The 27,801-nt window shown below is 44.4% G+C and overlaps 1 protein-coding gene and 1 long non-coding RNA gene across 5 annotated transcripts; one reads left to right on the top strand and one right to left on the bottom strand.

Moving 5' to 3' along the window:
- Positions 1 to 810: 810 nt before the first annotated feature.
- On the bottom strand, positions 811 to 25,136 carry fgfr1a (fibroblast growth factor receptor 1a). Of its 4 annotated transcripts, none has more exons than XM_085787465.1 (17): positions 24,935 to 25,136; positions 19,606 to 19,848; positions 16,365 to 16,454; positions 15,520 to 15,692; positions 12,014 to 12,137; positions 10,962 to 11,152; positions 9,944 to 10,094; positions 6,711 to 6,907; positions 6,018 to 6,163; positions 5,157 to 5,278; positions 4,544 to 4,654; positions 3,730 to 3,920; positions 3,492 to 3,614; positions 3,335 to 3,405; positions 3,068 to 3,205; positions 2,300 to 2,405; positions 811 to 2,205 (listed from the first exon to the last, which is right to left on the bottom strand). In XM_085787465.1, exons 1-17 carry the CDS (start codon positions 25,086 to 25,088, stop codon positions 2,029 to 2,031), a joined length of 2,508 nt encoding a protein of 835 aa, XP_085643591.1. In that variant the 5' UTR covers positions 25,089 to 25,136; the 3' UTR covers positions 811 to 2,028. The 4 variants fall into 4 exon arrangements, with proteins under 4 accessions (XP_085643591.1, XP_085643593.1, XP_085643592.1 ...); XM_085787467.1 differs by having other exon boundaries at positions 6,717 to 6,907; XM_085787466.1 differs by lacking the exon at positions 9,944 to 10,094 and adding an exon at positions 8,984 to 9,128.
- Positions 6,163 to 6,653, top strand: LOC146981888 (uncharacterized). Its single transcript, XR_015036612.1, has 2 exons — positions 6,163 to 6,270; positions 6,453 to 6,653. It is a non-coding gene; the product is annotated as an uncharacterized LOC146981888 (long non-coding RNA).
- Positions 25,137 to 27,801: the final 2,665 nt, after the last annotated feature.

Raw genomic sequence — 27,801 nt, 5'->3', positions numbered from 1 at the left:
TCTCCTGTCCTTTCTCTTCTTAAATAGAGCTCTTCATCATCACCTCAACCATAACGCACACACACAATACTTTATTACTCCCCCGTTTCCAGGAGTGGATGATATTTCCCCCCAAAACAATAAGGTCATATGTTTGTTTGAATCCTGGCTGTGTGTGTGGAAAACTGGAGGTGACTGTTCACAGTGAGACAGACGTGACCTTGTATCCATGTTGCCTTTACGGCATGTCGGTGTTTATTTACAAATCTCAGCAGTATGATTCACACAACCATTGGGATAGAAGTGGCAAGGCAAGGATACGTTGTCTGTTACTAACTAACCCCCCCCCCCCCCGCTGTAACACAGTACGCACACAGGGCTAACTGCACTGACCCCAGCTGTAAGAGCTGGCTTTTAAAAAGGGTGGACAGCCAGTCGCGCTGTGCCTCTGATTCTAGCCTGTTGCATGGAGACTGCAATCCAGGTGATGCATCAGCCCAGTGGCAGGAAGCCAGAGCCAGACACGGGCATCAAGGTTGGTGTGGCTGATGGATGGAAGTGTAGCACCAGCACTTGCCAAGCCATTCACATAGGCCATAAATTACATGTTTACTGCCGGCTGTGGCTCTCTGCGCTCGCCAACATTTCTTCTGATGTCAGCAGCGCATTATCATATCTAATCAGCCCCCAGCAACCCGTGTTAAATGGGTGGGAGATTGAAGTGGCCATCGTTCCATCTCTGTAAACATGATTTACATCACAAACATGAAAATGTTGATATTTATAGACCCGTTTATGGAGTCGAGTTCAAACTCTGAAAGCTTTGGGTGGTTTGTTTTTCGATAGCATTTTATTTAATGTAATCCTTTTACGATGACATACGTGTTCTGCAACCCTTCATCAGAAGTTATATGGCAGCGAAATGTAACTCCTGTTAAAGCATTTACAGTAGAAGATAAGTTCATCACATGGAGGGCATGCACAGTGGAAGTGCATGATGTTGACTGAAGCAAATTACTCAGGGTTTTAACAAGTATGGCGTACAACCAGGAATATTTACAGTTGTGACCATCCTTGAAGTAAATGAATAGTCTTGAATGAGACAAGATAAAAAAATTTCTCCCACACACAAGCATACACACAGACAGTCGCGCGCACACACACACACACAGGACACGCATTTTCATAAATCTTTGCATGGAGAGAAACCCCAAACACTGAGTTACACTGTATTGCAGATTGTGTCATGAAAAGCACTTACAGTTAAAAAATAGAAAACCAATATATATATATTTTTTCATTGATGATTATGTAGTAAATTTAGGGGAATCACAGGAAAAAAACTGGCCATGTAATCCTCAGCAATTTTAAGATATTCTCATGTAACAACAGCCCCTACTGACTAGAGTCAAAAATGGATCAAACAAAGGCATCCTTGTACAAAAGAAAATAAATCAATTATGGTAATAAAAATAAAGAGTACAGTGTAAATATATATTCATATTTATAATTTTCTAACTGTATTTACAAGAAAAGAGTGAATGATGCAGTAACCATGGTGCTTGCTTTGAGTCCCTTGGTAGTGTTTTCTCTGGATTTGGTCTGATGAGCAGAATGCCGTCCTTCACTACAGATGAAACCAGCTCGGAGAGGGGAGGGAAAAAAAACCCAGCAAAAATCTGACACAGTCACCGTCAGTCCTTTCCATTCCTTCGACCCATGGAATGCCCGACGTGGAGAGAAGAATTGGAGTCTGCTCTTGTTTCTGACACCGTGACAAACTGCCACTCCCGTTTATACAAAGTGCCCCATAAACATCGTCACCACCAAGAACCCGGGAACACCGCTGCACTCGTCAGTCCGTGTGATCCAGCAAGTTCTACAAGGTGTCTCCAAGCTGCTTTCTCACAGAGCACCAGTGTTTTTTTTTCTTTCTTTCTTTCTTTTTTTTTTTTTAGCTTCATCTCTGGGAATATGGGGAAGTGTCCAGCCCCATGAGGCAGGGAGCGGAGGAAATGTCAATGTTTGTCTGAATGGAGAGATGAGGTATCAGCGTTTCTTAATGGCTGCCCCGTTGGAGTGGGGAGGGAACTTTGGCAGGCAGGGCTCTTCAGCTCCGGCATCGTGGGAGAAGACAGAGTCCTCGCCAGAGGAACAGGTGGAGCTGCGGGTGTCGGGGTAGCTGGGGGAATATTGGTCCAGAGGCACTGAGAGCTCCAAATACTCCTGAAGGCACAAAGGGAAGAAAAAAACACAATGTTTCACTCACAGAACAGACATTTGTGCTGCATCTCTGCATGGTGATGAGAGAAGAACTGACCTGGTTGGACGTCATGGCCAGGCAGCGATCTAGATCCTCCACCAGCTGTTTGAATGTGGGTCTCTGAGAGGGCACAGCATGCCAGCAGTCCCTCATCATCATATACCTGCAGAGATCAGGAGATTGCATCAACATCATCTCTTGCCTTTAATCTTTGAGCATTCATCTCTAAAAAACAAAAGTTAAATTCTTGTGAAGAGTCCAGCTGTAAACTGGATGGTGAGAAAACCAGAGCTGGACAAGATGTTCCAGTCGAAGCTCACTCAGCCTTCATTTTATTGGACATCACACAAACAATGGTCGGGATCATCATTACGTTGCCGAGCAACTGGAATTTTAACTTTGCTGATAAACAAGAACCAGGGTAATGTAAATATTAATGCCAAATGTCTGGGGCAAGCATGAGACAGAGCAGTGAGTGAACTCTGCCTCAACATAAAAGCCTCACAGCTCTTCCATTACTTACTTTGCACAACTGAATTAACTGTTACAAAACGAAATAAATGGTTAAATATGCAACTTTTGTCTCTTTCTTGTGAATTTTGGACTGCAAATCAAAGAAGAAAATGTCTCTACTTCTTTTAATGGCTTGAAAGTTCATTTTAATGACTAGTTACAAAGATCCTTTAGGAAACAGTAAAATCCATTGTGGTCATTTGCTGTTTGTTTTACTTTAGAGGGAATTGCACAAGAAGAGATCTAACAGTATAAACAGTGAGACAAGAGTCTGAAGAATGTGCAGCATGTTTGATAGGAGTTTTTCCTTACAGCTCGTGTGTGCATGTTGAGGGTTTGTCCATACGATGACCTTCCTTCAGCAGCTTGAACAGCTCTTCCACCGGGACGCCGGGATACGGAGAACCTCCCAGGGTGAAGATCTCCCACAGCAGCACCCCGAATGACCAGCTGCACACACACACACACACACACACACACACACACACAGGAGCGTCTCACTTTTTCTGCACGACTAAATGTTTTCCTCACATTCCATCAAGACTGAATGGGGGAAAAGTAGTGGCACGTGATACTCACACATCACTTTGGTGCGTGTATATCCGGTCGAACAGAGCCTCGGGAGCCATCCACTTGACTGGTAAACGACCCTGTGGCAGAGGTTCACATGTTATAGCTACCTGCAGTGTGTATCTGGATTTGTGAATAACATTCAACAAATGACAGGACAACTCACATTGGTGGTCTTCTTATAGTAATCGATATGGTGGATGTCCCTCGCCAGGCCGAAGTCAGCTATTTTCATCACGTTGTCCTCCGTTACCAAAACATTACGAGCAGCGAGATCTCTGTGGATGCACTGCACAAATGAAGAGCAGACGTTACTGGAAGTGAACCAACACCCTGTGGATCAGCAAATCCAATACAATACATTCAATACAAAAACTCATCTGTCCAGAACGGGTGATTGATACCTTCTTGGAGGCCAAATACTCCATGCCTCGGGCCACTTGGTAAGCACAGGACACCAGGTCCTTGATGGACATGTTCTCCACGGGGACCTGGTCTGGGTTGTAGCAGTACTCCATGCCTGGGGGACGCCGAGCTCTCAAGTACTCTCGCAAGTTTCCTTTGGACGCATACTCTACTATCACGTAGAGGGGACCTGGGGACAAATCAAAACAGTATTAGAATAAATAGTTTCATGCCAAGTCACAAACTAAAATGAGAAACATGAATTATGTCATAGAAAAGGAATGACATCAGCACTAAGGAATGGGTAACATGAGGATCAGTGTGTTTTTCTCTGTGTTGGGAGCTTCATTCTGCACCATAAAGCAACTCAGCACATCAGGGGTTAGTTAGAAGAATGTGCAAAGATTTGATTCCAATCTAGTTAGTTTGGTCATAACCTGCCCTCACAGAAAGCTGTAATCAATACTACAGATAAATGCAGTGCAAGGTGCATTTCAAAAGTTACAAGAGTTGGTCAATAAAGTGAGGAGAACAAAGAGCTTTGCGTGTCAGTGTGAAGGCAGCAGAGCCGTGTGCAGCGCGGGGTCATCCCAGGTTAGTTCTCCTCTAGCTTTTGGTCAGGGATGATTGGAGAGAAATGGCACCAGCTGTGGTTGATTCAAACTGTGAGCTCGGAAGCTGGTGTCAGAATCATTTACTCATGCTGTTCTACACATCTTTCAGAGTAAGCCTCAGTGCAACACTGTTGTCTGAGGGACAAAAGTGTGTGTTGGCCTGAGCCCCCCCCCCCCCTGTCTGTCTGTCTGCTCTTACCATCCTGTGTGCAGGCTCCCAGCAGATTAATGATGTTCTTGTGCTTCCCGATGATCTTCATCATCTCCATCTCTGAAATCAGGTCTGACAGGTCTTTCTCTGTGGCATCAGCTGTGGGGGGAAAGGGAAATAAATGATATTAGGATAATTAGTTGATGTTCTGTTGGAGCAAAGGCCTGGAAAGGCCTGGCCATAATCACCTTGCAAAAGCATGTCCACAAATTGGGGAGGAAACTCCCTGGGGAAAGGCACTTAAAGCACGACACAATAAATGCTACTTTCCCTACATCCACACTCCTCTGTGCAGTTTAATGAACACTGTTTTATATGGGATGTCAAGGGTTCTCATAAATTTTTTACTCTGCTTTCCCATTTGCATAGTGGCTGGGATCCAGTGGCAGATGTCTCAGTATCTGTTCATCACGGTTTTGGTGTCAGATGTTTCCTTGTCCCTGGAGCCTGGATTTGAGACTGCTGTTAAATCCATTACTATACTCTGCAGAGACTTCCTCTCTTATTCCAGCAGATCTCATCACTTTCAGTAACCATCGATCTGGACCTACTGTATACACACAGACTGAAACTTAATACAACAACAACAACAACAACTTACATTTCAACATTTTGACCGCCACCTTGGTCACACGGTTGGGCTTCTCTTTGTCCAGACCCAGCGCCTCTCCCATCACCACCTGACCAAAGCAGCCTTCACCCAGAGGCTTCCCAAGAACAAGTCTGTGAGGGGAAGAAAACACAGCAGACAGTCAGTAACAGTCAGAAGAAGTTCCAATCTGTGTTATGTGAGTGCAATAAAGTTTTTAAGTTGATTTCAAATTTAAGTTCAATCCAGACATCTGCTTCTGAGGTTTATACAGTTGTGCTCATAAGTTTACATACCCTGGAAGATTTTGTGACTGTGTAACATTATTTAAGGAAAACATGAGGTATCAGGCATTTTAATGGGATTCAAATTAAACTGTTGAGACAATCATTTAAAATCATTGAAGTGTGGACAGTTCCCCTGAGTAGCCATTTAAACCAGTCTGTGTCAATTTGTGTGTATGTTATCAGGGTCAAACTTTGAGGGTATGTAAACTTTTGATCAGGGCCATTTTGGTGTTTGCACTTATCATTAGGATTCAAAAGGATCAAACACAGTTGTGTGATAATAAATGGCTTCACCTAGCCATTAACTCTGAATAAAAAAAGTTTTGTTGCATTATCACTTATATTTTCTGAAATATAGCCAGTATTTCACAGCCAGGGTATGTCAACTTTTGAGCACAACTGTATTATTTTATACAGACTACTGATGCCTGCACAACAATGTCGTCTGCACCTCAATGTCTTCTTAATGAAAAACTTTTCTTATTTGGCTGATTTCTGTCCCAACAAACCACCAACTTCCTTCTCAGGTACTTGACCAGCCTCTAGTCTATTGTTGCCCTTTCTGTGCGGTTTGTCCGGGTCGTACCTGCTCCTGGAAAGCTCCCAGCGGGGGTCTTGGGGCAGCTCATACTCAGACACCCCCGACAGCATCGGAGATCCACTGGAGGAGAGGCGGGAGGGGCGAACCAGCATCACTCCAGAGTGGATGGAGGAGCTGGAGTCCACAGACACCTGAGGTAAAGAGCACTGACATTACTTCTCTCATAATGAAACAGACGTCGGCCACAGAAGCTTATTTAGCAGACGGAGATGAAAACTACACTCCTGTATAAGAGCTAGTAAAAGGCAAGGCAGTTTTATCTTTATATCCCGTTTTTACAAACAGTTTGTCTGAAAGGGCTTTACCAGGCATCATAACAACATCCTCTACCCTTAGACCCTCACATCCACTGAGGAAAAACTCCATAGAAAACCTTAACAGGGAAAAATTGGAGAAACCTCAGGGTGAGCAACAGAGGAGGGAAAAAAACCACACTCACACCGCTCAGATGTGCCATGCCCATGGACTCTAAGCATTTTTTGTGTACCGTACTTACACTTACCTGATGTACATGAAAGCTCTCAGTGCATGCTTTTATTTTTATGAGAGCATCAAGGTTAATTGCTGTGAAGGCGAGTCAAACAAGTCAAATACACAGTAAATCTTTGAATTGATATAAAACGGGGCAGACAGAAGAGATGAAAAGGTATAAATGTTCCAAACCCCCTATCTACTTTCTGTTACCTGTCTGCGCAGCGGGATGCTTTTAGCCAACTTGTGGACCGCCAGTTGACTGTTGAAGTCGCTCTTCTTGGAGGAGGTGCGGATCTTCACAATGACTGCGATGGCAATCATGACGGCGATGAAGAAGAAGCCCACGCAGTAGATGACCACCTCCAGGTAGGTGTGGCTGGCCGGAGGGTAGTGAGTGACGGCTACGTCGGGAGGAGGAGGGGGGGTCAGCTGTCATGAATGAACTTGACTGTACATATCCAAGCACACCAATCATACCCATGCTTTTAAGTACATAGCAACACACTTTGAAAACAACTGTATCACACAAACACACACACACACACACACACACAGTTGCCATGTCTAAAAACCAGAGCCTTTGACACAGACACAGAAGGGATGTAAACCTCCCTGAACACAGGGTTTAATCTACATTCCTCATCAGAGCTTAACGTGGTCGTAGTCTCTTCAGTCACAGCTAAACCTAAAGTAGTCGGGACAAACCCAAACAACCCAGATTCTGTGTTGTGGAACTGAACAGAGTTTGATCCATATGCACTGTGGTTCAAAAACTGAAACGAATGTTTTTAATGCTAACGTACTCTGTAATTAGTGTAACAATGTGCAAAGGATCTGACTTTTATACAGACTATCATCACTTCACACACACACAAACACACTGGCACTGCAAATCATCTACTTCAAACAGTCTAATTCACATTTCATGTCTACATGTCTGTCTAAAAACAGCGGATCGTGAAGCATGAGCTCAGTATACTAGTTTAATAGCGTCATAGTTCAAATTCTTTCCCCCCCTTTGTAATGTTTTCTTCAAAGAGTTGTGTGTTGGTGCTGGTAATGCGATGTTTTTGTCATAGAGAAACATTTATGTGCTGTCTTTTTTTTTTTTTAAAGGAATAATATTTTAAGAGAAGCTTTTCAATTCAGATCTTGTTTTTTTCCTCCCATTCAGTGAAAACACCAACGTTTATTCATACCAACCCTTGGGGTGTAATGGACTTCATATTTTAGTGAGACAGACAGTTCAGGGCGGACCTCGGCCTGGGATGTGGTGTTGTGTGTAGGAGTTACTAATCACAAAACTAAAAAAAAAGAACTTTCTATGTTTTTTTCCCCATACATAATCCAACCTGTAGCTTTCATCTTAAATGATCCATTTAACTGACTGCAGTGTAATGGTGAACGATGCCTTTTAAATATAAACAACTATCTGGTGCAATGCTAAAACCACAGGTATTTATGAAACCCATAACTTTAATAATGGTGTTTGTTGCGATGCACAATTTTATCTTTTTAATGAAAGAGGTTTGTTTGGCAGTTGATGTAAATCCGGCTCTGTAGTGTTTTAGCAGAAATTTAGTTAAATGCTTGGTTTTATTTGAATTTAAATAGACATACACTCCTAATAGATGTGTGCTACCACTGAAAACTGCACTTGGTCGTTTTGTCTTATCACATACAACTCATTTGCGCTGGAAGTATGACATGGCGAACCCTGCATCCCAAACCAAGGGTCCCTGTACTGACTGAAGTGTGCCGTTACACCCCAAACCAACACCAGCAACACAAGTGAGCTGCACTTGTGTGAAGAGGCTGACTGACAAGCAGCATGATAATTGGACAAATGCCCATTCCAACCCTCAGGAATGAGACACATCCACTACAGAGGGCCAATTATCAAAGCCAGGCGCTGTGCTCACAGCAGGAAATGACATCAGGAGTGCATGTCATTTGTAGCGCTTGTCAGAGGAAATCAGCTTTACATCAAATCAAATGCATACACCAATTAAAGAGCAGAATGGGGGAGAGTTCAAAGTGAAATCTGATCAGAGCTGCTAAACAACCCTTCAACAAATGTGAGGCTCTACCTGGCTGAGATCATTAAATTCACGTCTCTATGAGCTTGTTTTTTAAGTTCGACCGCCCTTTTTTCACACGTTGACAGCAGCTAGGTGAGGGCTCATGGGTTGTTTAGCGCTCTGTGATTTCACTGAAGACACAGCAGAGCATGGACCACACTCTTCCATCTCCAGAGTTTAGACTTAGAGTTTGGATGGAGCAGGAACCATGCTGAGCACAGGGAGCAGGGGGAGGTTTAGTAACTGGAACTTGCTCTGGCTTCCTCTCACATTTTACAAAATCAGAACTGAAGTCAGAGAAGACCTCATTCTGACAAAATGTGAAGGTGGACAGCCAGGCTGGAGTTGGACAGAGGGAAAGAAGGAAATACAGGAAAGAGACAGAACTACTGATACCTTCAAAAACGGTCAACCATGCAGAGTGGTGAGAGAACCCGATAGAATTGCCCGCCAAGCAGGTATACTCCCCAGCGTCATCAAAAGACACATTTCTCAGTTGGAGGACTTCCATTTCCTTGTCCGTGGTGTTAAGGCCAGCGGTCTAGAAAATAACAAAGGAAGCAGACCCAACAAGAGGCCCAAGAGGGGAAAGGGAACCATGAGTAAGGGTTTGTGATAGAGAGAAAGAGGATGGAGGAGCGTTCTTCTCCTCGATCCAACACCATCTGCCCAAGAGGAACCACAGGGAGCCCCCGCAGAGGACTCTGTCAGGAAGAGCCCCCCAGTATCTGTTAGTGGAGGAGCTGGTTAGGTTAAGTCTGCGCTGCCGAACCCGGCCCTGGTCCACCCCATCACCACATCATAATACCTCAGTCTCATCTCTACATGCAAGAGATGGGCAACATGGAAAACTCCGCAGCAGAACAGGGCACTTCTCAAACTCACACTCACACTCTCGCCAAACTATGCGAACATCAGACAAACAACAGGAGGCCTGTGAAACATAGGTAAGCAGAGGAGGACAGCTGGAAAAAAACAAAAGGGAGAGAGAGAGAGAGAGAGAGAGATCCTGGAAGCGGTACACGGAGGACTTTGAAGGGCAAGGGAGCAAGAGTAATAGAAGAAGATGGCAAGGGAGGCCCTTATTAGGAGGGCACAGCGCAGGCATGGGGCAGGAATGAGAACGGGTCCAACATAAACCAAAGACTGAAACACTTTCAACTGTTCTGCTGGGAATTTTCCATAGCGTCATTTACAGTCAGGGAGCGCTGAGGCAGGAGAGAGGAGGGGGAGAAACGAAGGGAGGGAGGAGAGAAACAGCTGAGGTTGTCTGGAGTTCTACGGCCCTAGTTTTTTCCAGGTGGTCCCAGAAGCGTCTCCGCTGTGTCGTCGCTGTGCTCGCTGCGTGGTGGTTACCTGTGGACTCATATCTGGTGACAGTCAGCCAGGCCGACTGATTGGCCTCCCCTATATAATTGGACACTTTACATATATACTCTCCGCTCTCCTCCTCAGTCACATTGTAGAGGGCCAGCACCTGAGCGTCCGAGCTATTGACCCCAGAATGCTGGAAGTAAAGACAAGTCATGTGCAGCACAGAAAAACAAAGAACAGACACAGGTTCCATCAGTTTGTGTCGAGTATTTCAGAGTAAAAACAGATTCATTAAGTTCAAATGATTTCAGACAACATTGGGCATACAGGAAAAGAAGTCACATAGCAATGAGGAAAAATAAACATTAAAGGGATAGTTCAACATTTTGGCAAATTGGCCCATTGCCATAATCCCTATAGTCATAGCAGTAGGTTTGTTACCTTTAATTGTCGGTGCAAGCTATTTTTAGAACGGTGGAGCGGGGCCGTGAGCTGCTCAGAGCTACGCGACTGAGGCTAATGGGATTTCTTGGTTTGTGACCTGCACATTCACCACGCTATGAGATAATAACACAACGTTACCAGACAGAGTTGTTTTAGAGGGAAATTCATGCAAAACCGCTGATGCGCGTTCCCGTCTGGGGCAGTTTTTCAGCAAGCAGTCTCTGTATTTACCTCTAAAACAACTCTGTCTGGTAACGTTCTTATTATCTCATAGCGTGGTGAATGTGCAGGTCACAACTTGTCCACCAGAGCGTTTTGGAGTTGTTGGATTGTGTATTTGATGAGGGAAACCAAGAAATCCATGCGCCTCCGTAGCGTAGCTTTGAGCAGCTCACGGCTCTGCTCTGCCATTCTAAAAATAGCTTGCCCCGACAATTAAAGGTAACAAACCTACTCCTAAGACTATAGGGATTATGGCAATGGGCCAATTTGCCAAAATGTTGAACTATCCCTTTAACATTTCACTATCTTCTAAAACCTTCTGCTTTGCCTTTGCATGCGATAGTTTTCTGCAGAGCTGGGTTTGTCACAGCGGGACAGGTCAGTGTGCTCCTACCTTGAGGATGCGGACGTATGGTAAGCCGTCGGGACCGACGCGGCTCCCGTTGACCTCGATGTGCTTCAGCCACTGGATGTGAGGCTGAGGGTCGCTGAACACCTTGCACTCGAATTCAACGTCGCTGCCCACCGCCACCGTCCGGTTGGCCGGCAGCCCGGCCTGCAGGATGGGTCTGTGAGGAGAGCGCTCTGCAACGCAACCCAACCAAGGTTAAGTATTGAAGTTTGGTGAGCAGTCAAGCAAACGTGCAATGACAAAGACAAACACATGTGCAATAATTCAAAAGTGCACACGGCTGACTGACTGTCAAACACAAATAAAACCTCCCATCACGTCACCGCTTTATTACTGGAAATAGCCCGAGCCGATGGCAAACAAGGTCACCTGTATAATTTGACTTCGTACGGTCCAATTTCACAAGTTACAGATTATGATTCCTCGTATGGAGACTTGAAGTTTGTATTCTGCTTGTGTAACTCTTAAGAGTCGGCCACAATAGATGGGTAAGTATCATCTGGAGCTGTCGCTGTGAAATGAAATGTTCCCGCTGCTCCATTTCAATGACTGATAACTCTCCAAAGTAAACTTATGAGCCAAGAATCTGGCTGAGTTTCAACCAAGGCCTCCGTGGGGACTTAGTAAGCACTTGTGACAAAGCTGCAGCGGTCGCACTGTTCATCAGACTCTGGACTTCTGAGGTCAGGCAGAGCTCGGGGGATAACAGTGATGGAGGAAGCAGGATTGTGATTTATAGGACTAGTGGTGTTGGAGAGAGTCAGAGGGCAGGTCCTCGCTGGGTAATCAGCCCCCTCCTCAACATGGATCCATTACTACAGCCACAAGTAAACAGGCTTAATCTAATTTTAATGGATGATATAAAAGAGCCAGTCCACTCGACACAAGGTCTGAAACCCTCTGTAAATCACTGATTGGTTAATTAGATGAACTGGTGTGGGACATTTCTCATGAGCGTTCATTTGGTGATTAAACCATAATCAACGTTTCGTGGCCAGATATAAAGCAGTAACACGGTCACAGTTCAGACGTACCCACTACATCCAGCTGGTAGGTGTGATTGATGCTGCCGTACTGGTTTTCCACCACACAGGTGTAGTTGCCCTTGTCAGAGGGAACCACAGACTCCATGATGATGGTCCACACGTGGTCACGAACCTACACGGTTAGGAAAAAGTCTAAATTATACAACACATTTGATATTCACAGGACAAAAAATATAGTCCAGACAGATCCATCATACTTGTTGATGAACATCACCATAGTTTGTAGTAGTATAGCCTACACTGTTGCCCATAAAGTTGGAATAAAAGATTTTGTTACCTCTTCTCATGAAATGATTGTGACAATGTGATTTATTCTTGATAAAGTGTATATCACCTACAAATGTTATTGATCAATCTCTTCCAAACACATCACTGTGAAACAACAACCACAATTAACCTTTATAATAAGAATAAAAAGAGCAAAGTGTCTGAAAAAAATACTATTCCAACTTTATGGTCAACCGTGAATGAGTGAATAAAACCCATGCACATAATAAAGCTTGGTAGAGGTCATTTCAGTTTTGGTAATTCAAAAATCATCACACATGAAGCATTTTTCTCCATCTGAGTCATAATTCACGTTTTGTTCATTTGAAAGCAACAGCTAACCAGGTCAATGATGTGTGATGTAATGACAACAAAATAACTCTCCTCCCTCTTCTTCCTGTGACACCACCCAGTGTTTGGAAGAGCAGATCTCTGCCCAACCCAACAAAGACCGCAGGAAACTCCGTGCATATTTTACACGCATCTGCCCCAACCTGTCTTATTAGTGCCAACTGATGTCTGGCTCTTTTTTTTCCGAGGCATGTTATAATTTTTCTTCCATAAATCTGCCAAGACCGGCAGTGTGTGATTAACCAGCGAACCTCTAAGGCAATGGCAACATCAAACATGCATATACACAGACTGAGCCATACGGTTTCCCTCATTTAGCTAAGAAGGTGATGAGGGAGTCCAGCTGCCTGCTGCCAGATGTGTTGTGCTTGGCTTCATATACATGTGGTCCACATTATTCCCTCCCTCCCGCACGTCTCCATGCAGACTATATGAACAATAGAAGCCTGGCCATAAAAGCAAGAGTGTGGGAGGGATGACAGACGTCCCCAGCCGCTGATGCAGACCTTTGCACCTTGACTGAAAAAAGCAGCAGCCAGGTGGTTAAAGTGTGCTGTGCTGTGCTGGCTGGCTGGCTGGCTGGGTGGGTGGGGGGGGCCTTACGGGGAGAGGGGAAGCAGGCAGCTGAGAGGAAACTCTTAAATGTGTCCCAGCTGGGAAGTGGAGATGGGTTGGGGAAGCACGAGACAAGGCCCGACTAGTCTGCACCTCGATGGGAAGAGCAGATGTGAGGAAGGTTGTTTCCTGGTTCTCTGTGAACATGCACACATCAGACACCTGTGAGGTAACTGCCACTGAATGCACCCGCTCGCAGACATGTCAATATTTAAGCACAAAGCGTCCGCGGCTTCCTAATACGTCACCATTATCATATCATGTCGTGGTTGCTGATATGACCGATAGGAAATTAAGCTAAAAATGGATTAATGGTGTCGTGTTGTGTCGTGTCGGGGCTGATGATACCGTTTACAGTAAATGATGGTGATATAAACGCATCTGGCCCACACACAGCTCAGCCGCCACACCTCCGCTGAGTAAACTAGAGACTGGTGTAAACCGTCTTATGGCCTATTGTAGCCTCATCATCAGCGCTTCGTGTCACATTTGAATACAGCCTGCCTGGAAATGGGACCACGCTGATTAAGATACTGACAGAGTAATGACACCACATGCCATATGTCACAGCCTCAGCAGGGATCATGGTAAACTTACTGTTGCATGGATGTAATTACAGAAAAGACCATGCACTAATACCCAGAATGAGGACAGCCAACGTTGTCCTTCATAAAAAAAAAACTAAAAAAAAACTGACGGCTAGGATTGTCCACCTGGAGGTGTTGTTCCTTTTCGTGGTATGGGGTTTCATCTTGCATTGTTTCTCAGGTCAAATATGAAACTTGCCTCCGCTTTTCACTTGCAGGCAGCGTTTCTTACTCCAGGGGAGTGGGTGGTGATCTAATGTGGAGATGAGATCACCCACACATCGCCACTCATACTGAATGAGTCTGGAGTGATTCAATAAGAAATGCCGAGGATGGTGTAGTGTCACTTGAAAGTGATAAATTATTATTATTATTAGGGCCCGAGCCAGTGACAACGTCACAGGGAGGACCCTATTGAAATTCGACATCCAAAATAATCAACGAGAAATACGGACCCCTGAATATGCTCAAAAACACGACTTTTGGCACGCACATGCAGACACGCAAAAAGTTTTGTCTGATAAAGTTGTTAAAAATGGACGTGCCAAAATGGCTAAATAGCGCCCCCTAGAAAGTTGGAGCCCCACTTCTGTGTTTCACCTACATGCATGAAATTTGGTGGGGTTATAGAACATGGGGAGACACACAAATAATCCTCTTGGAGCCATGCCCTAAACCCAACTGGAAGTCTGCCATTTTGATTTGTAGTTTTTTCCTATTTGAACGAACTCCTCCTAGAGATTTCATCCGATTGACTTCTAATTGGCTATGAACCATGTAGACCCCATGCTGATCTTATCTTGTGCTCTGCGTGTCTATAGGTCAAAGGGCGTGGCTGCTATGATGCCACACATTTTGGCGACTTACTATTCGGCGCCATTTCACTTCGAACGGCTCTCATGCCGACATACTTGATCGTAGCCACTTCAAACTTGGTGGACATGATGATGGCTCCGTCCTGAACAGTCTGACGTATTAAACTTCCCACCTTAGCTACATTACGAACGCTTTGAGGCTACGGCTAATGGCCCCCGTGTGGCGGCGACAGGAATTGCGGTCCATCGAAAACGAACTCCTCCTAGGCGTTTCGCCCGATCGGCTTCATATTCGCTACAGATCATCCACAGACCGCGCTGATTACAGCTTGTGCTCTGCAGGTCGGTAGGTCAAAGGGCGTGGCCACTGTGGCCGCCGCCATTTCTGATGCCTCGCCATGCATACACGAGCTGCTCTATCTCCCACGTACTTCGTCCAAACTGCTTCAATATTTATGTATGTGATCAGAGACCCGCCCTCTACGCCTTTATATCATCGTACGCAAGCTCGCTCAAGTCGCCCCCTTGTGGACACAGGAAATGACATATTTTGCATTGACATTGTACTATTCAGTCGAAATTTCACATGTGTGATCGGGGGACGACCCTGAACGCAACGGCCCATGCCCCACTACTGCCCCCTGGTGGACGAACCATAAACTTGTTGTAACTCCTACGTACTTTGTCCGATTTGCTCCAAAATTCACGTGTGTGATGAGGGTCCGCCCCTTCACGTGCCTGTCCACGTGGGGGTGTCGAAGAGCGCCCCGGGGGTAGCGGGGACCGGGGGGGCGTGGGAGCGCGACGCCGAGTGGCGTGGGGCGAGGGCCCGTCATAGCCGCTTGCGGCTTTAATTTACCTTGAAGCCTCCGATGCGATGGTCTCTCTTGAACTCTTTGCCGTTCTTGTACCATTTCAGGGTGGGGGTGGGATTGCCGTTGGCCTGGCAGCGAAACTTCACGGTCTTGCTGGCTGGGACGGCGTGAAGCTTCTTCTCCATTTTTTCTGGATGAGCCCATTGTGGAGCCATGGCTGAAGAATGAGACAGAAAAAAGTGGCTGTATTTTCTAAAACTAAATAACACATAAAGCTGAAAACACCCTAAACCTCAAGCTCATCTTACACAGGACATTACATAAATCGCATTCACCCCAAAGAGAAACATTACAGTCACTGGGCTTGGCAGATGGGTAAGAACCTCAAATTTCTAAAAAATGAAAAGAAAATCCCTTTTTTAGATGCTGTGGCTTCAGTTAAGTAAAGTTATGTTGTGTGCATTTCAAGGGGAGTTGAATTTCTGGGAGTCAGAGCATGAACTCAAGGTCGGCATGTTTGTTATGCTCGGTGGCTGCTGGATTCCTCTGAGGCCAGTAGTGGCAGTATGATGAAGCCAGGGTGTCTTAATTGCTCTACAGACAAATTGGAGGACGTGTAAGGTTAACCACTGTTAGTCACCGCAGTGACATTCCTGGAGTGAAAGCCGTCAGCGAGGTGGTGAAAACCCTCTGATTCACCAGAATGTGACCCATGTGCACACGACAGACCTGCCACTGAATCACAGAGCTTTCACATCACTGACCATTCATGAGCGTTACTCATCCCCCCTCCCCATGACTCAGCAAAACTGTGCGAATGAGTAATGACCATTTGTTACAGCCACATTAATAATACGCATTAGTAACCTGCAGAGATCCACACACTTACGAATCAGTTTTTGGCTGCCCAGTAGTTTGGTTTCCTCTGAGGAAGATTCCTCGTCTTCATCATCATCCTCTGATGAGGCCAGCGTGTCAACTGGAGAAACAGAAAAGTCAGTGTGAGGCCAAAGACAAATCATACATCAATTGATCAAAAAAAAGGAAAGAAAAGAAAATTGGAACAGTAGGTGAAGGCAAGTGTCAGGATGTACAGTACAGTGTGTTCAAGTAATGTGCACAGACAAGCAGAGTAATCTATAATAGACTCTGTAGTTTAAGAAAATCAGGGATTTTTAAGTTAAAGCAGATATCAGTGGAATGTTTTTGTTAATATAAGTCCTAAATAGTCCTATTTTCCGTCAGCAATCACTTACATGAAGTATTTCAGCCTAAACACGAGTCTCTCCGTCACTCTGCTCTGCTGTAACCCGAGGAGAAAATTTTCCTTGTGGGATACAAGTGTTATCCAATGAGGGGAGAGAACGGCATGAAGGGCTGTGTGTGCAGCCAAGGGATGCGCGTGAATGTGGTGACGTAGCACGAGGACCAATTGATGCCTGACAAGGGCGGGGGCTGCTAACTCATGGTGCGTTCAAGGAAACTCGTACTTTGTGTTTTTCCTTCCTGTGAAGTCATACCAGTTCGATCTGGTACGAGTTCACGGGTCGGAAGTTACGAGTGGCCGTTATAGGGAACTTTCACAGACAACAGGACGGTAAAAACACGAGCTACGGGTTACCTGGAACGCTACCAAGTCGTAGTTGTGACTTGAAGCTGTAACTTACGGTTTCAAAAGCCTGCCTTGAACACAGCATTAGCCGAAACGGCCGTGCCACTGATATCTGCTTTAAGTTAAGTTTTTTCTTAACTTTTTCCCTTTATCATAGCAACAGTGTGTGAGGACAGGAAAGTGGGGAGAAAGAGTAAGAGAAAAACTACCTTAATGATGAAATCCTTTGATAATTGTAATAAAGGTGATGTCGATGTAGGGGGCAGTTAATGTTATGCATCGAAAACAACATCACCATTTTCAGGGGTGCAAACTCATCAGGGGTAAAAAAGGTGACAAGATACCGACCCCCTAGGGGGGTCCGGGGGCATGCTCCCCCGGGGAAATTTTTAAAAAAACCAACTTTAAAGGTGAATTTACAGTCAATTTTAGCATGAGACTAGGGTCCAGATTTACTCAGGTTTGCACAGCTTTTGCTCCTGTTAAACCTGCACAATCTGTCTCTCTGTGTTTGGTTTTGAAACATGTGAAGAGGGTCTTCAGCCTATGCAGGTTTAGCATGAGCAAAAGCTGTGCAAAACTTGGGAGAATCTGTCCCTTGATGTCCATCAGATGAACCTTGCAAACCTTGCCTTCAAACTAAATAAAATTTAATACAGACTGATTGGTTCATTGTGAAACATTTATTGATGTAAATGTGTTTTCTGTATGTAGGCTATGCTCCGAGGCAGCACTGCTCTTTCTGTCCAATAACACACATGAAGCTTAAAAATGCCATAGGTTACATAAAACATATTAAGCGGCAATATGTATTTAAAAGACGTTCAAGCAAACGGTTCGGTTCACGGTTTTGTGGTCATGGTTTTCGGTTCGGTTTCGTATACTTTGATCGTTGGGAAAATCAATCATGTCTGGTATATTCAGGTTAAAACTGAAAGAATGAGGCAGTCTGACATCTGATACATCATAGTGACAGTCTGAGGTTAAAAGTAGGTGAGATTCTGGCTGCAACAGAGGAGACATTGATAGTTCCAACATGTTTTAATTTACTGGGCAAAGAAAGTTATCTAACAAATGCTAAGAACAATTAGATATTCACTGAAATATATAACCTATATTTATTAATTGTGGTTCTTACAAAAATTATATCTTATAAAATATAAAAGCTAAAATGTCTCTTAAAGCTCTGCCCCTTTAATTAGTGCATACTAAATAATTTAACTTTAGCCTACTACTTTTACAACCACATTATTTACCAGCAACATAAAGTGAAACAGAGGCAGGTGTCCTGCCACAGTCAGTCAACAACCTCCTCCTCCTCCTCCTGCTGCTGCTGCTGCTGCACAGGTCGCACTGGAGCTAGTCTCGCTCGCCAGACCCTCCTCCAGAGAAGGAGACACTAGAGCTAATAAATGCTAAACGCGCTAATCGCTAATTGGCCGCGATCGCGATCATCACACACACGCGGTCCCATACAGCAGACCTACAACGCTGCTGGCGCATCTTCTTGCTCCGACTCTTTCACTCGCCATGCTCACAAAGTCGCGTTAGTTAGTCTGTATTAAAAGTGAAGCTTGTGTATTGCTGGACAGAAGAGGAGCGCTGCCACCACTCGTTGTCATCCAGATAAGGTGCATGCGCCTTAAAGAGACAGGTGCATTGGCTCGGCTCGGCTCGCCGGACCCCCCCCCCTCTCAATTTTTTTTTTTATTGCGGATTTACACGAATCACACAAATGACCAATTTGGGATCCAAAACGGCGAATTTCGCCGAAAGGTGACGAGTTTGCACCCCTGCATTTTACATTTTGAAGGTACATTGTGTAGGAATTCCTCCCATCTAGCGTTGCGGTTGTATATCACAAGCAACTCAATCGTATTTTTCATGCTGCATTCACGTGAAATTGGGCAGACGGACAACAGCCACTGCACGTAACGGCATAAACAAGCCTCTATGTAAACAAGTGGTCCGTCAGCACGAGGCAAAACAATACACGTGACAATATGTTGTCATGGCGATGTGGTATTGTTTACCTGACCCACGTTTTACCGGCTTTCTCTGGACTTCTGTGACTAAAATGACATCTGGTTTGTTACCGACGGCCGTCTGCCCGACTGCAGGTGAATGCAGCATCAGTGTAACGCTCCATTCCTCCTCACTGCGTTACCGTGGTGACTTTTCACAGACACCACCTCGACCTGAGCCGACAGCTCCGGTGTCTCCGCTGAGTTTCCGTGGTTTCCTACCGTCACGCTGCCACTGAAGGTAAAAACATGGCGACACCACATGGCAGCCAGCACCGAGCTTACCCGCTCCATGTAGATATGAATGATATGAACGGCTAATTCAGAGCTGAAAGGAACACTTCACTTTGTTGATGGGGGGATTACTGATTAATGAAAAACAGACTTTTGAAATAATCGATTTTCGTGATTAGAGAAGTTACACAATGTCCCTTTAAATCTCATTACATTCATGGCCACATGCAGCTGCTCATCACTGTGTCCATAGCTTTTACCTGTGACGTTGAAGTAGAGGCTGTGGTTGCCGAAGGTGGTGCATGTGTACAGACCGGAGTCGGACAGCTCCACCGTCTCGATCTCCAGCTGTCCGTTGCGGATCCGCGTGTGTTCTCCATCCACTACGGCTACGTGGTCTTTGGTCCAGTTGACGGCATGGAGGGAGTCCTTGGCGGCGCAGGTCAGATCCAGACGATCTCCAAGATAGAGCGTGAACAGCTCTGCTTGTGTTTCCACAGAGACTACAAGGAGAAGAGAAAATCGGTTCTCCTTCAGCACCACAGTGGGCTTTTTCAAAAAAACAATACACATAGTTATGGAGAATAAAGTTTAGATCTCAGATGGTACAAACTATGATACATACTGTACGTCATTCACAACAGGATAAAACACCAGGATTGTTCCGTGTCAAATAAACTGCATCATATCTCAGCCTGAATAAATATCTCCTGACAGGAGTGTCTACAACGTCTGAGAGTGCTCACACACACACACACAACAGGCCTTTATCTGGACTGTAAATACATCAAACAGCATCCAAAAGACAACAGAACAGAACAAGAGCTTCCCCCGGTTCCTTCCTGCCACACCACCTGACTGACACGCTCCCAAAAATAAAATCGGGTCCCAAATGAGTCAAAGCCCCCATCGTCGGGCAGGCTAGGAGCTACTTGGGAGAGGAAGGTGAAATTCAATTAGTGGAGTGAAGTGAAGAGAAGGGAGGTGTCATGGAGAAAGACACCTGAGCCCCCCTGCTCTAAATGTCTACATAGTTTGCGAGGGGAGGGGGTAACCCAATTACGTTAGACACGTTGTCCATCTGTGTTGTTTGTCTAGTACAAAAGGCAAAGATCATCTCAGGCACAAACTGCTTGACATTCTTGCCCCACGGTCGCGCTTCCATGAGGTACGGCGCTCTGATGACATGAACCAACATCCTGAGGACACGGTATTCATTCCGACTCCCATTCACAATGTAGTCTATACATTTTTCAATTTCTCAAAATCTAAGATGCCTCAAGACTGTCCAACCTACAGTAGGTTACAAACCTAAAGATTTTGAGTTAATGAAATAAATCAAGTTTTTTTTTACTAGAAAAACAACTCAATTAATTTACCTTGACTGACTAAACATTTCACTTTTAGTTCTGTAGTTTCAGCCAATTGGCATCTCCAAAGTAACCCCTCTGTTTCAGCTCTAGAGTATAATATAATATATAATATAATCCTCATTTCATCAATCCTCCTCCTCCATTTCCCTCTCAGCCCTTCAGCGCTGCAACAAGAAAAGCTGAATACGATAACAAAATGCCCTCCCTCCCTCCCACAAAATGAGATTATTCGGAACCTTTCTCAGAGCACACGGTGTGTTTGTATACGCAGTTCCTCACAACAGGAAGCACATTTATGTTGCAAAAAAAACTCTGTACAACACCAGCAAACTTGACTAATCCCTCCCACCATCACAACAAAGGCCAGCGAACAATAAAGGGGAAGAGGGAGCGGGGCGAGCGAGCCAGTGAGCATGTGCACAGGAGCAAGCGAGAGAGGGCCTGCAGCGGCAGGTTCTAGTGCCAGTTGCTATGGTGACCCCACTTGGGCCTAGTAAAGGTATTTCCTGGATCACATATGTCTGACAGGCCCTTAATCCCAGAAGGAAAAGGGGCCAGGGGGTAGGATCAACTTTCTCCTCAAAAACAAAACCAAAGGGGGAAAAAGCAGAAGAGGCATTTAGTGATGGGCTCCAACCTGGACACAGCCTTAAACAAAAGGTCTGTGCTGTGTGTGTGTGTGTGTGTGTGTGGGGGGGGGGGGGCATGTTTCTGTCCCTGCCCTCTAAATGGAGATGCCACTGATAAGGCTGTGTCAACATCCCAGCTGTTAATCTGGCCGCAGACATCATAAAACGCCCATAAAAGCTGTAAAAATTTGCTTGTTGCTTTATTGTAGGCCAGTTAGGACCATTTGTGCTTCTGTGACAACCTACTTAAAAACTGGAGTAAGATATAACACGGTACAGTCAAATCAAACCAACAGACAGAGCCAACATTTTTCCAACTGACTTGGCGTAAAAAAAATAAATAGCACCACACTTCATTCACTCCTGGTTTATTTTCAACTCCTCACGTGGAGCTAAAGGGCAAATTTCCAGCATTTCCTTTTAATCTGAGGATGTTTCATCTAAATTAATCCTCCTGCTGCCATGATTGGATTAAAATGGATTAAGAACCATATTTTCAGAAAGCAACCCATCTGGAAGGGTCTCTCATGTGTTCTTCCATTTGGACAAATTGATTGACATCATTTAAAATCAGCCTAATTAAATGAATCGTGAAAGGAATTTTGGTGAAGACCAAAGCATCAGGAGTTTTTTTTTTTTTTTAACTAGTGGGGGAAAAAAGCTCACTAGTCTGTAAATGCAGGACCAGCTAAAAAGGAAGAGTTGGCGCCAGTCTATGGAACCTTCTCTGGCTACGAGATAGGAAGCAATATGCTGCGTGAATGACTTGTGGGATTTCCTGCTCTCACTGGAGTGATGGTTGAATGCAGTAAAGTCAGGCTGGTTGAGGCTCTGCTGTGGCACACACAGAAAATGGCTGTGGCGAGTTCCCTCTGCTGATTCCACTACACCGGAGTGAAAGGGTGGCTGATGTGGAGAGGGGATTGATAAGAGACAAAAGGCAGGGCTGGCAGGAAGCAAACCAATAGGACAATGCCTATTAGCAAGCCCACCAAAAAAAAAAAAAAAAATTCACTGAGCGTCCCTCCTGAAAGCACTCCAGTGGAGGAGCTTTTCATTCCTAAATGAGCTGCTGGCAATCAGCATGGATTAACACTTGGGAGCTACAAGGATTACCATGCAGTGCAGAGCCGCTCCACTGTCATTCAAATGAGTCCAGCTACATTTAGACTTACATTATGTCTTTAATGGACAAACACAGTAAAAGCAGGACATCTTCAACTAATAAAACTGTGTTGATCTACTTTTATTGCTTCCATTTGCTCGATTGCAGTTTTCTCTCAGCAGAAAGACACCAACGTGTTGCTGTACGGGCTGAAGTAATCTATTACACTACAACACAACCTGTTCCTTTCCCCTGAACTATTATCAAACTAAACTGGGCTGTTTTACTTTCACTGTTGTGCTGTTTAAAGCATCAACGTGCCTCCTTCAGTTTTTTCCCTCCATAATTTGGATTTTTCACCATGACAGTAACTTGTATCTTATCTTCAATATGTGCAACACGGGTGCAGCTCCTGTGGAATAAAATTCAATACTACACCGATCAAAGGGGAAGTTTGTGAATGGGCTAAGACAGTATAGGTCTCTCCACAACCATAGGTTCAACTATTGTTGCTTTATCATCAGGTTAAAAAAATGGTATGTGCTTATTTTATCTTTTAATATTTGAAGTGTAGCAGCCATTTTTTATTTTATTTTTCCAAACACTGTTTTTGAAGCTCTCACTGACTGAGTGGGTGCTAATTACTGACAGGAGAAATCTTACATTAATCTGGTGTTAATCTTTAAATTCACTATAAAGCCGTGTCCACTGGACCCACTGTTTGTGAAGACTCTCTCTCAGGCCTAAATCTAAAGAGTCAGTGGCTCTTGTTCTCTGACTGACAGCAGAGGATCGAGTCAAGGAAACCGCCACTGGGATTAACACATAAATAACTTCCTGATATTTCACTGTCGCAACAAATAAAATACACTACAGTACACTACGGACACTAAACTGATGCTTTAAAGGGGTAAAATACAGTCGGGTTTAAAGGCCTGTAATCATCCGAATGGCTGTCCTTGTGGCCCCTGAAGAAATTCAATGAACTGAATTTGTTCAGAGAATATTCTTTTCTTATGTGAACATCACATAACAAAAAAAAACCCAAGACAAACAATGAAGCACGCATAAAACATGGCCATTTCCATATAACTATTTTGTTTCCTCACCCAAGACAAAGAGGAATGCAACCAAATGCTTCTGCTGTGATTGTTTGTGGACAGCTGAAGCCATCCGTCACCCAGCAGGGAAGCGGGGGGAAAGTGAAGCATTCCCAAGCTGAAGTCAGTGGGGGAGCGAGCAGGACAAGCACAGAGGCGCATAGATAGTACCTGGCCATTTGGTGATTAAGGACTGGGTGGAGTGTAAATGCATCAGACTTCCCCCACCCTGGTGGAAATTTATGGCTCACCTTAGAAGACAAACATTCTCCTCAGAAACCCTATCCTGGAGGATAAGGGAGGGCTGGAGAAGCATCTTTCTTTTTCTTTTTTTAAAGAAAGAAAAAAAGCAGGCTAATTTATAGTTTCCCTGGCAGTTAACTCCTCTCTCAGTGACAACAAATACCTTTTCATTACAAAGGAGGAGAGGAGCAGCGACTGCTAGGTAGTGGGGGGGGGGGCTGCCCTTGGGCTACAGATGGGAGTCATTTTCTCCTCCCTGTTGCACTGTTGGCTTAAACACAGCCGCACCAAGTTTATTTTAGGCCTTACAGCCCAACAGAGACCCTCTTGCTTAATTACTCTAATTATAATGCTGAGCTTTATCATATTCTTTTGCTCTCCACTTCCGACTGCAGAGTGTAAACATCCAAACCCATCTACCCACAAGTCCAGGCAGCTATTACACTGCTGGACTGTATCCAAGAAACACATTTTTAAGGATTCGATTTCAGTGCCTCTTTCCCCCTTTTTCAGAACGGGACTTGTTTAGCAGCCAGAGCAGACCCAAATTCTTTACAGGAAATATGTAAGTTGTGCTGTCCAGTTTAAGAGCACATGTACTGAGAGTAAGATTCCCTATGAGGTGATTTCTAAGAAGAACTAGAGAATGCATTTCCTGAAGGAAATACGGGTGAATGCTGAAAGCTGGAAGCTGAATGAGCTGAATAATTTGTTGAAATAATGCTGAATTAAGTGAAGAACTTGATGAAGCAATCTTGAATATCTGAAGAGTAAAAGTAAAACATGTAAGAAGGAGGCTGTATAAGAAGAAGTGGTCCCCTGAAAAGTGTTAGAAATAGTCAGAAACAGACTTGAGCTACATCTGACACAGCTCAGCCTACTCAAACAAACTCACGCAAATGGGGGTGGTGTGGGAGCAGTGACGCTACAAAGGACAGACTTCACCAAAGCCTGGAGTGTGTTAGGATTACATTCCTGCACCAAGAACAAAGCTCTGATTATCAATGGGCTGTTTTTCAAGGAACGAGTCAAGATAAGTCTGTCTTAATAAGTTCATTAGTTCAACCAGAACTCGGGGGGGGGAGAAAGGCAGTGTGCAAATGAAGTCTGGGGAGCTTCAACTTATCAAACCATCTTACCTTCATCAGCGTTGGCTGGCCGACACTGGGTCCTTAAAACTTGGGCGAATAGAGCCAGTAAGAGAAGTACACTTTGCCTCATCAGCATCCTGCTGAGGGAGCTACAACTGCTGGCTTTTCTGCAACTGGAACTCCATTCAGACCTTTGGGGCATCAGCAGCGGGTCATTCACAGCACTCGTCTAAAAATAAGCACAACGACAATACAAACAAATGAATGCATGACCTCATATCTTCACATCAAGACTGTTTTTTCAGTAAGAAAAACGATACATCAAGGAACAAGAGAAGAGAAAGCCACATTTGGGAGGATTATGGTCGAGGAAAATAAACTTCAAGATACAAAAACTAAAACCAGTGAAGCAAATTCTCACAAGCTGTGTTTTGTGTGACAAGGCAACTCCTTCCTTGATGAAAAAGAAGAGAATATTCTGTATGTCTCCAAGGTTCAAGGTAGGTACTTCAGCGTTTCGGGCTGCTTGAACAAAAACACTGATAAGAAACCACAGCGCACCAAACTGGCTCTGATAGCTGGAGCAAACATGAGCGGATACGTCTCTCTCAGTTCTTAGGAATGAAATGTTCTGTTTTCAGAACTTCACAGAGGCTATTAAAGTTTCAACTCCTCAAGTCTGTCATCACACTGGGACCATGCCGTATCCAGTTCCTGTTTTCTGCCCCCCCACCACCACCACCACCACCACCACCACCACCACCACCACCATCACCGCTGCTGGGAGCTACAGTACAGTGCCCTCTAAAAACGGGGCACAGTGCAGTGGGTGACCCTCACATCTGCTCGCATCATCACCTCTGTAGCATCTGGCCACAGAGATTAACACTCGCCCCCCAACCCCCCATAACCCCCCCTTGAGGAATTTGTTTAAGGCCCAAAAAACTACAGCCTGTTATGTGACACCCTTGTAGAGAGAGAGACCGCCAGGCCATCATTTCCACGCTGAGAGATCTATCACCTAACAGTTGGTTTTGGTCCCCAAGCCTAAAATGACCCCCCTGTAACCATTTGCTCCCACGAGTTGTCAAGACAAGAGGTGTCAAAGAAATGCTGTTTTTAGGGTTTCTTTACTCAAGCTTGAAAACTAAGGTCTCATCTATGAAGATTTTAAAAATCAGAGTCCTGAATGGATCCAAAATATCCATTCAGTGTCCGTTCTGTGAGGCAACACCACATCTGGGTCAAAGAAAGCCCCACTGGGTTTACATTTTCACACAAAGTCATGTTCAGATGCAGCTGTGGTTTCCTTTAAGAGGTAATCGCTTGTGTGAGCGTTCATCACTGAAACAGTCATTGTGTTCTCCTCAAAACCAATTCAATTTCACTTTCCAAGAATGGTCTAGTGTTCCAGCAGCTGAGCTGGGTCAGGGGGGTCCAAGGGGGATAAAGAAGCTTGGTCATCGCAGCTTTGTATGCAGTGAGTCAGTGTTTTGGGAGGACTCCAAGAAAGTGCTTCTGCAGCCAGACAGAAGGAACCGCAAAGAGCAGCCGACCACGTTCCCCGGGCCCTTGTCACTACGACAACCGTCAATAATTGAAAGAGGAGGAAGTAGCTTCTTCAAAAGTATGACACAACACTTTGTCATACTCCACTCCCATGGGAGCACGGGTTAAACACAGAGTGTGTCTTACTGTCCACACACGCACAGAGCACATTCGTCTTGAAGCTTATGAGTTAGTCTGGACAGGTCTGGACAGAGAGCCTGAGACACTTTGGCAGGCTGATATTATTGGCCAGTTTCATTTTATCATATACAGTGTCAGTTAAAAGAAATATAACTACATGAATGATTTATTTTGCCAGTTTATACATTTTATTGACAGTTAAAACAGTGAAAACTGAACTAAATCAGCCAGGCCAATATACTGCCTGATAATATCACTGTAGGACTAATAAATAGGAAGTTATTCTAGTAATTTAGAAAGTAACCATTAAAAATGATATTAAATTCAGTTGTGGTGACTCCTATTGGTTACCTCTTTGTAACTACTGCCACTTCATATTTCTTGTATTGAAGTAAAATACTCTAGAACTGTTTCTATTTTTTGCAGATATTTTCCCACAGTAATCTCAGTTAAAGTATCCCTTCCATGCCATATCTTGCATTTTATTGTGTGTATTTCTAGACATCAACATCACAAAAGCATTTATTTATTTATTTTATCTTTTTAGTTTTTTTTAACCAGCCACACCACAGTGGACACATTTTGATTTACAGCTATGACACATGGGACTAAATGAGGAATAAGAAATACAGACAAACACTTCTCACACCTGTGACAGCTGTAATATTACAATCTGCTCCTGTCACTACTGTGCAGCTGTAACTCATTGAGTTGCTTGGGTGTGTAAAAGGTTTGTAAAATGATTCACTTCTAACATAATTTGACTTGTGCAGAGGAAAAGAAAGCGACTAAATGCTCCAGCAGTAGGAGAAGTGAAAAGAACAAATGCTTGTATGTTCACTTCATGTCACCTACCATTTTAAATGTGCCAGCTTTCCTATATTAATATTGATGGAGCAGGAAAATTCTGCCTCAGTTTTGTTGCTTGTGTTTTTCAAGGAGAGATCTTGTTTTGTGAAACATATTGGATTGAGAAAAAAAGGAAATAATAAACTATAGTTTGGAAACCAACATTTCCCGGCTGGAACTTTGTTGCATAAGAAAACCTGAACATAAATCACTTTTTTTTGGGGGGGGGGGGGGATTCTGTTGAGAGAGAAACATTTCCCAGAAAATCTGGCAAATAAATGGGGTTAAACTAAACAGATTAGAGCATGCAAGACACATTTAGCTTCTCTCATTATACAAAGACAAAGGTTACAGGCCTAACCCATAACATGGCCTGC

Source organism: Trachurus japonicus, chromosome 9 (assembly GCF_045865225.1).
Source record: "Trachurus japonicus isolate A0001 chromosome 9, Traja_1.0".
Lineage (NCBI taxonomy): Eukaryota > Metazoa > Chordata > Actinopteri > Carangiformes > Carangidae > Trachurus > Trachurus japonicus.
This window is presented reverse-complemented; position numbering and strand designations above follow the sequence as displayed.

Bases quoted from the DNA above. Each gene is read 5' to 3' on its own strand.
- fgfr1a (XM_085787465.1), bottom strand. From the start codon at position 25,088: ATGCCCCAAAGGTCTGAATGGAGTTCCAGTTGCAGAAAAGCCAGCAGT. The intron at 12,138-15,519 runs GTAAATTAAAGC...CTAACCGTGTAG, and splicing joins ATCGCATCGGAGGCTTCAAG to GTTCGTGACCACGTGTGGAC. The intron at 10,095-10,961 runs GTAGGAGCACAC...CTTTACTTCCAG, and splicing joins CATACGTCCGCATCCTCAAG to CATTCTGGGGTCAATAGCTC.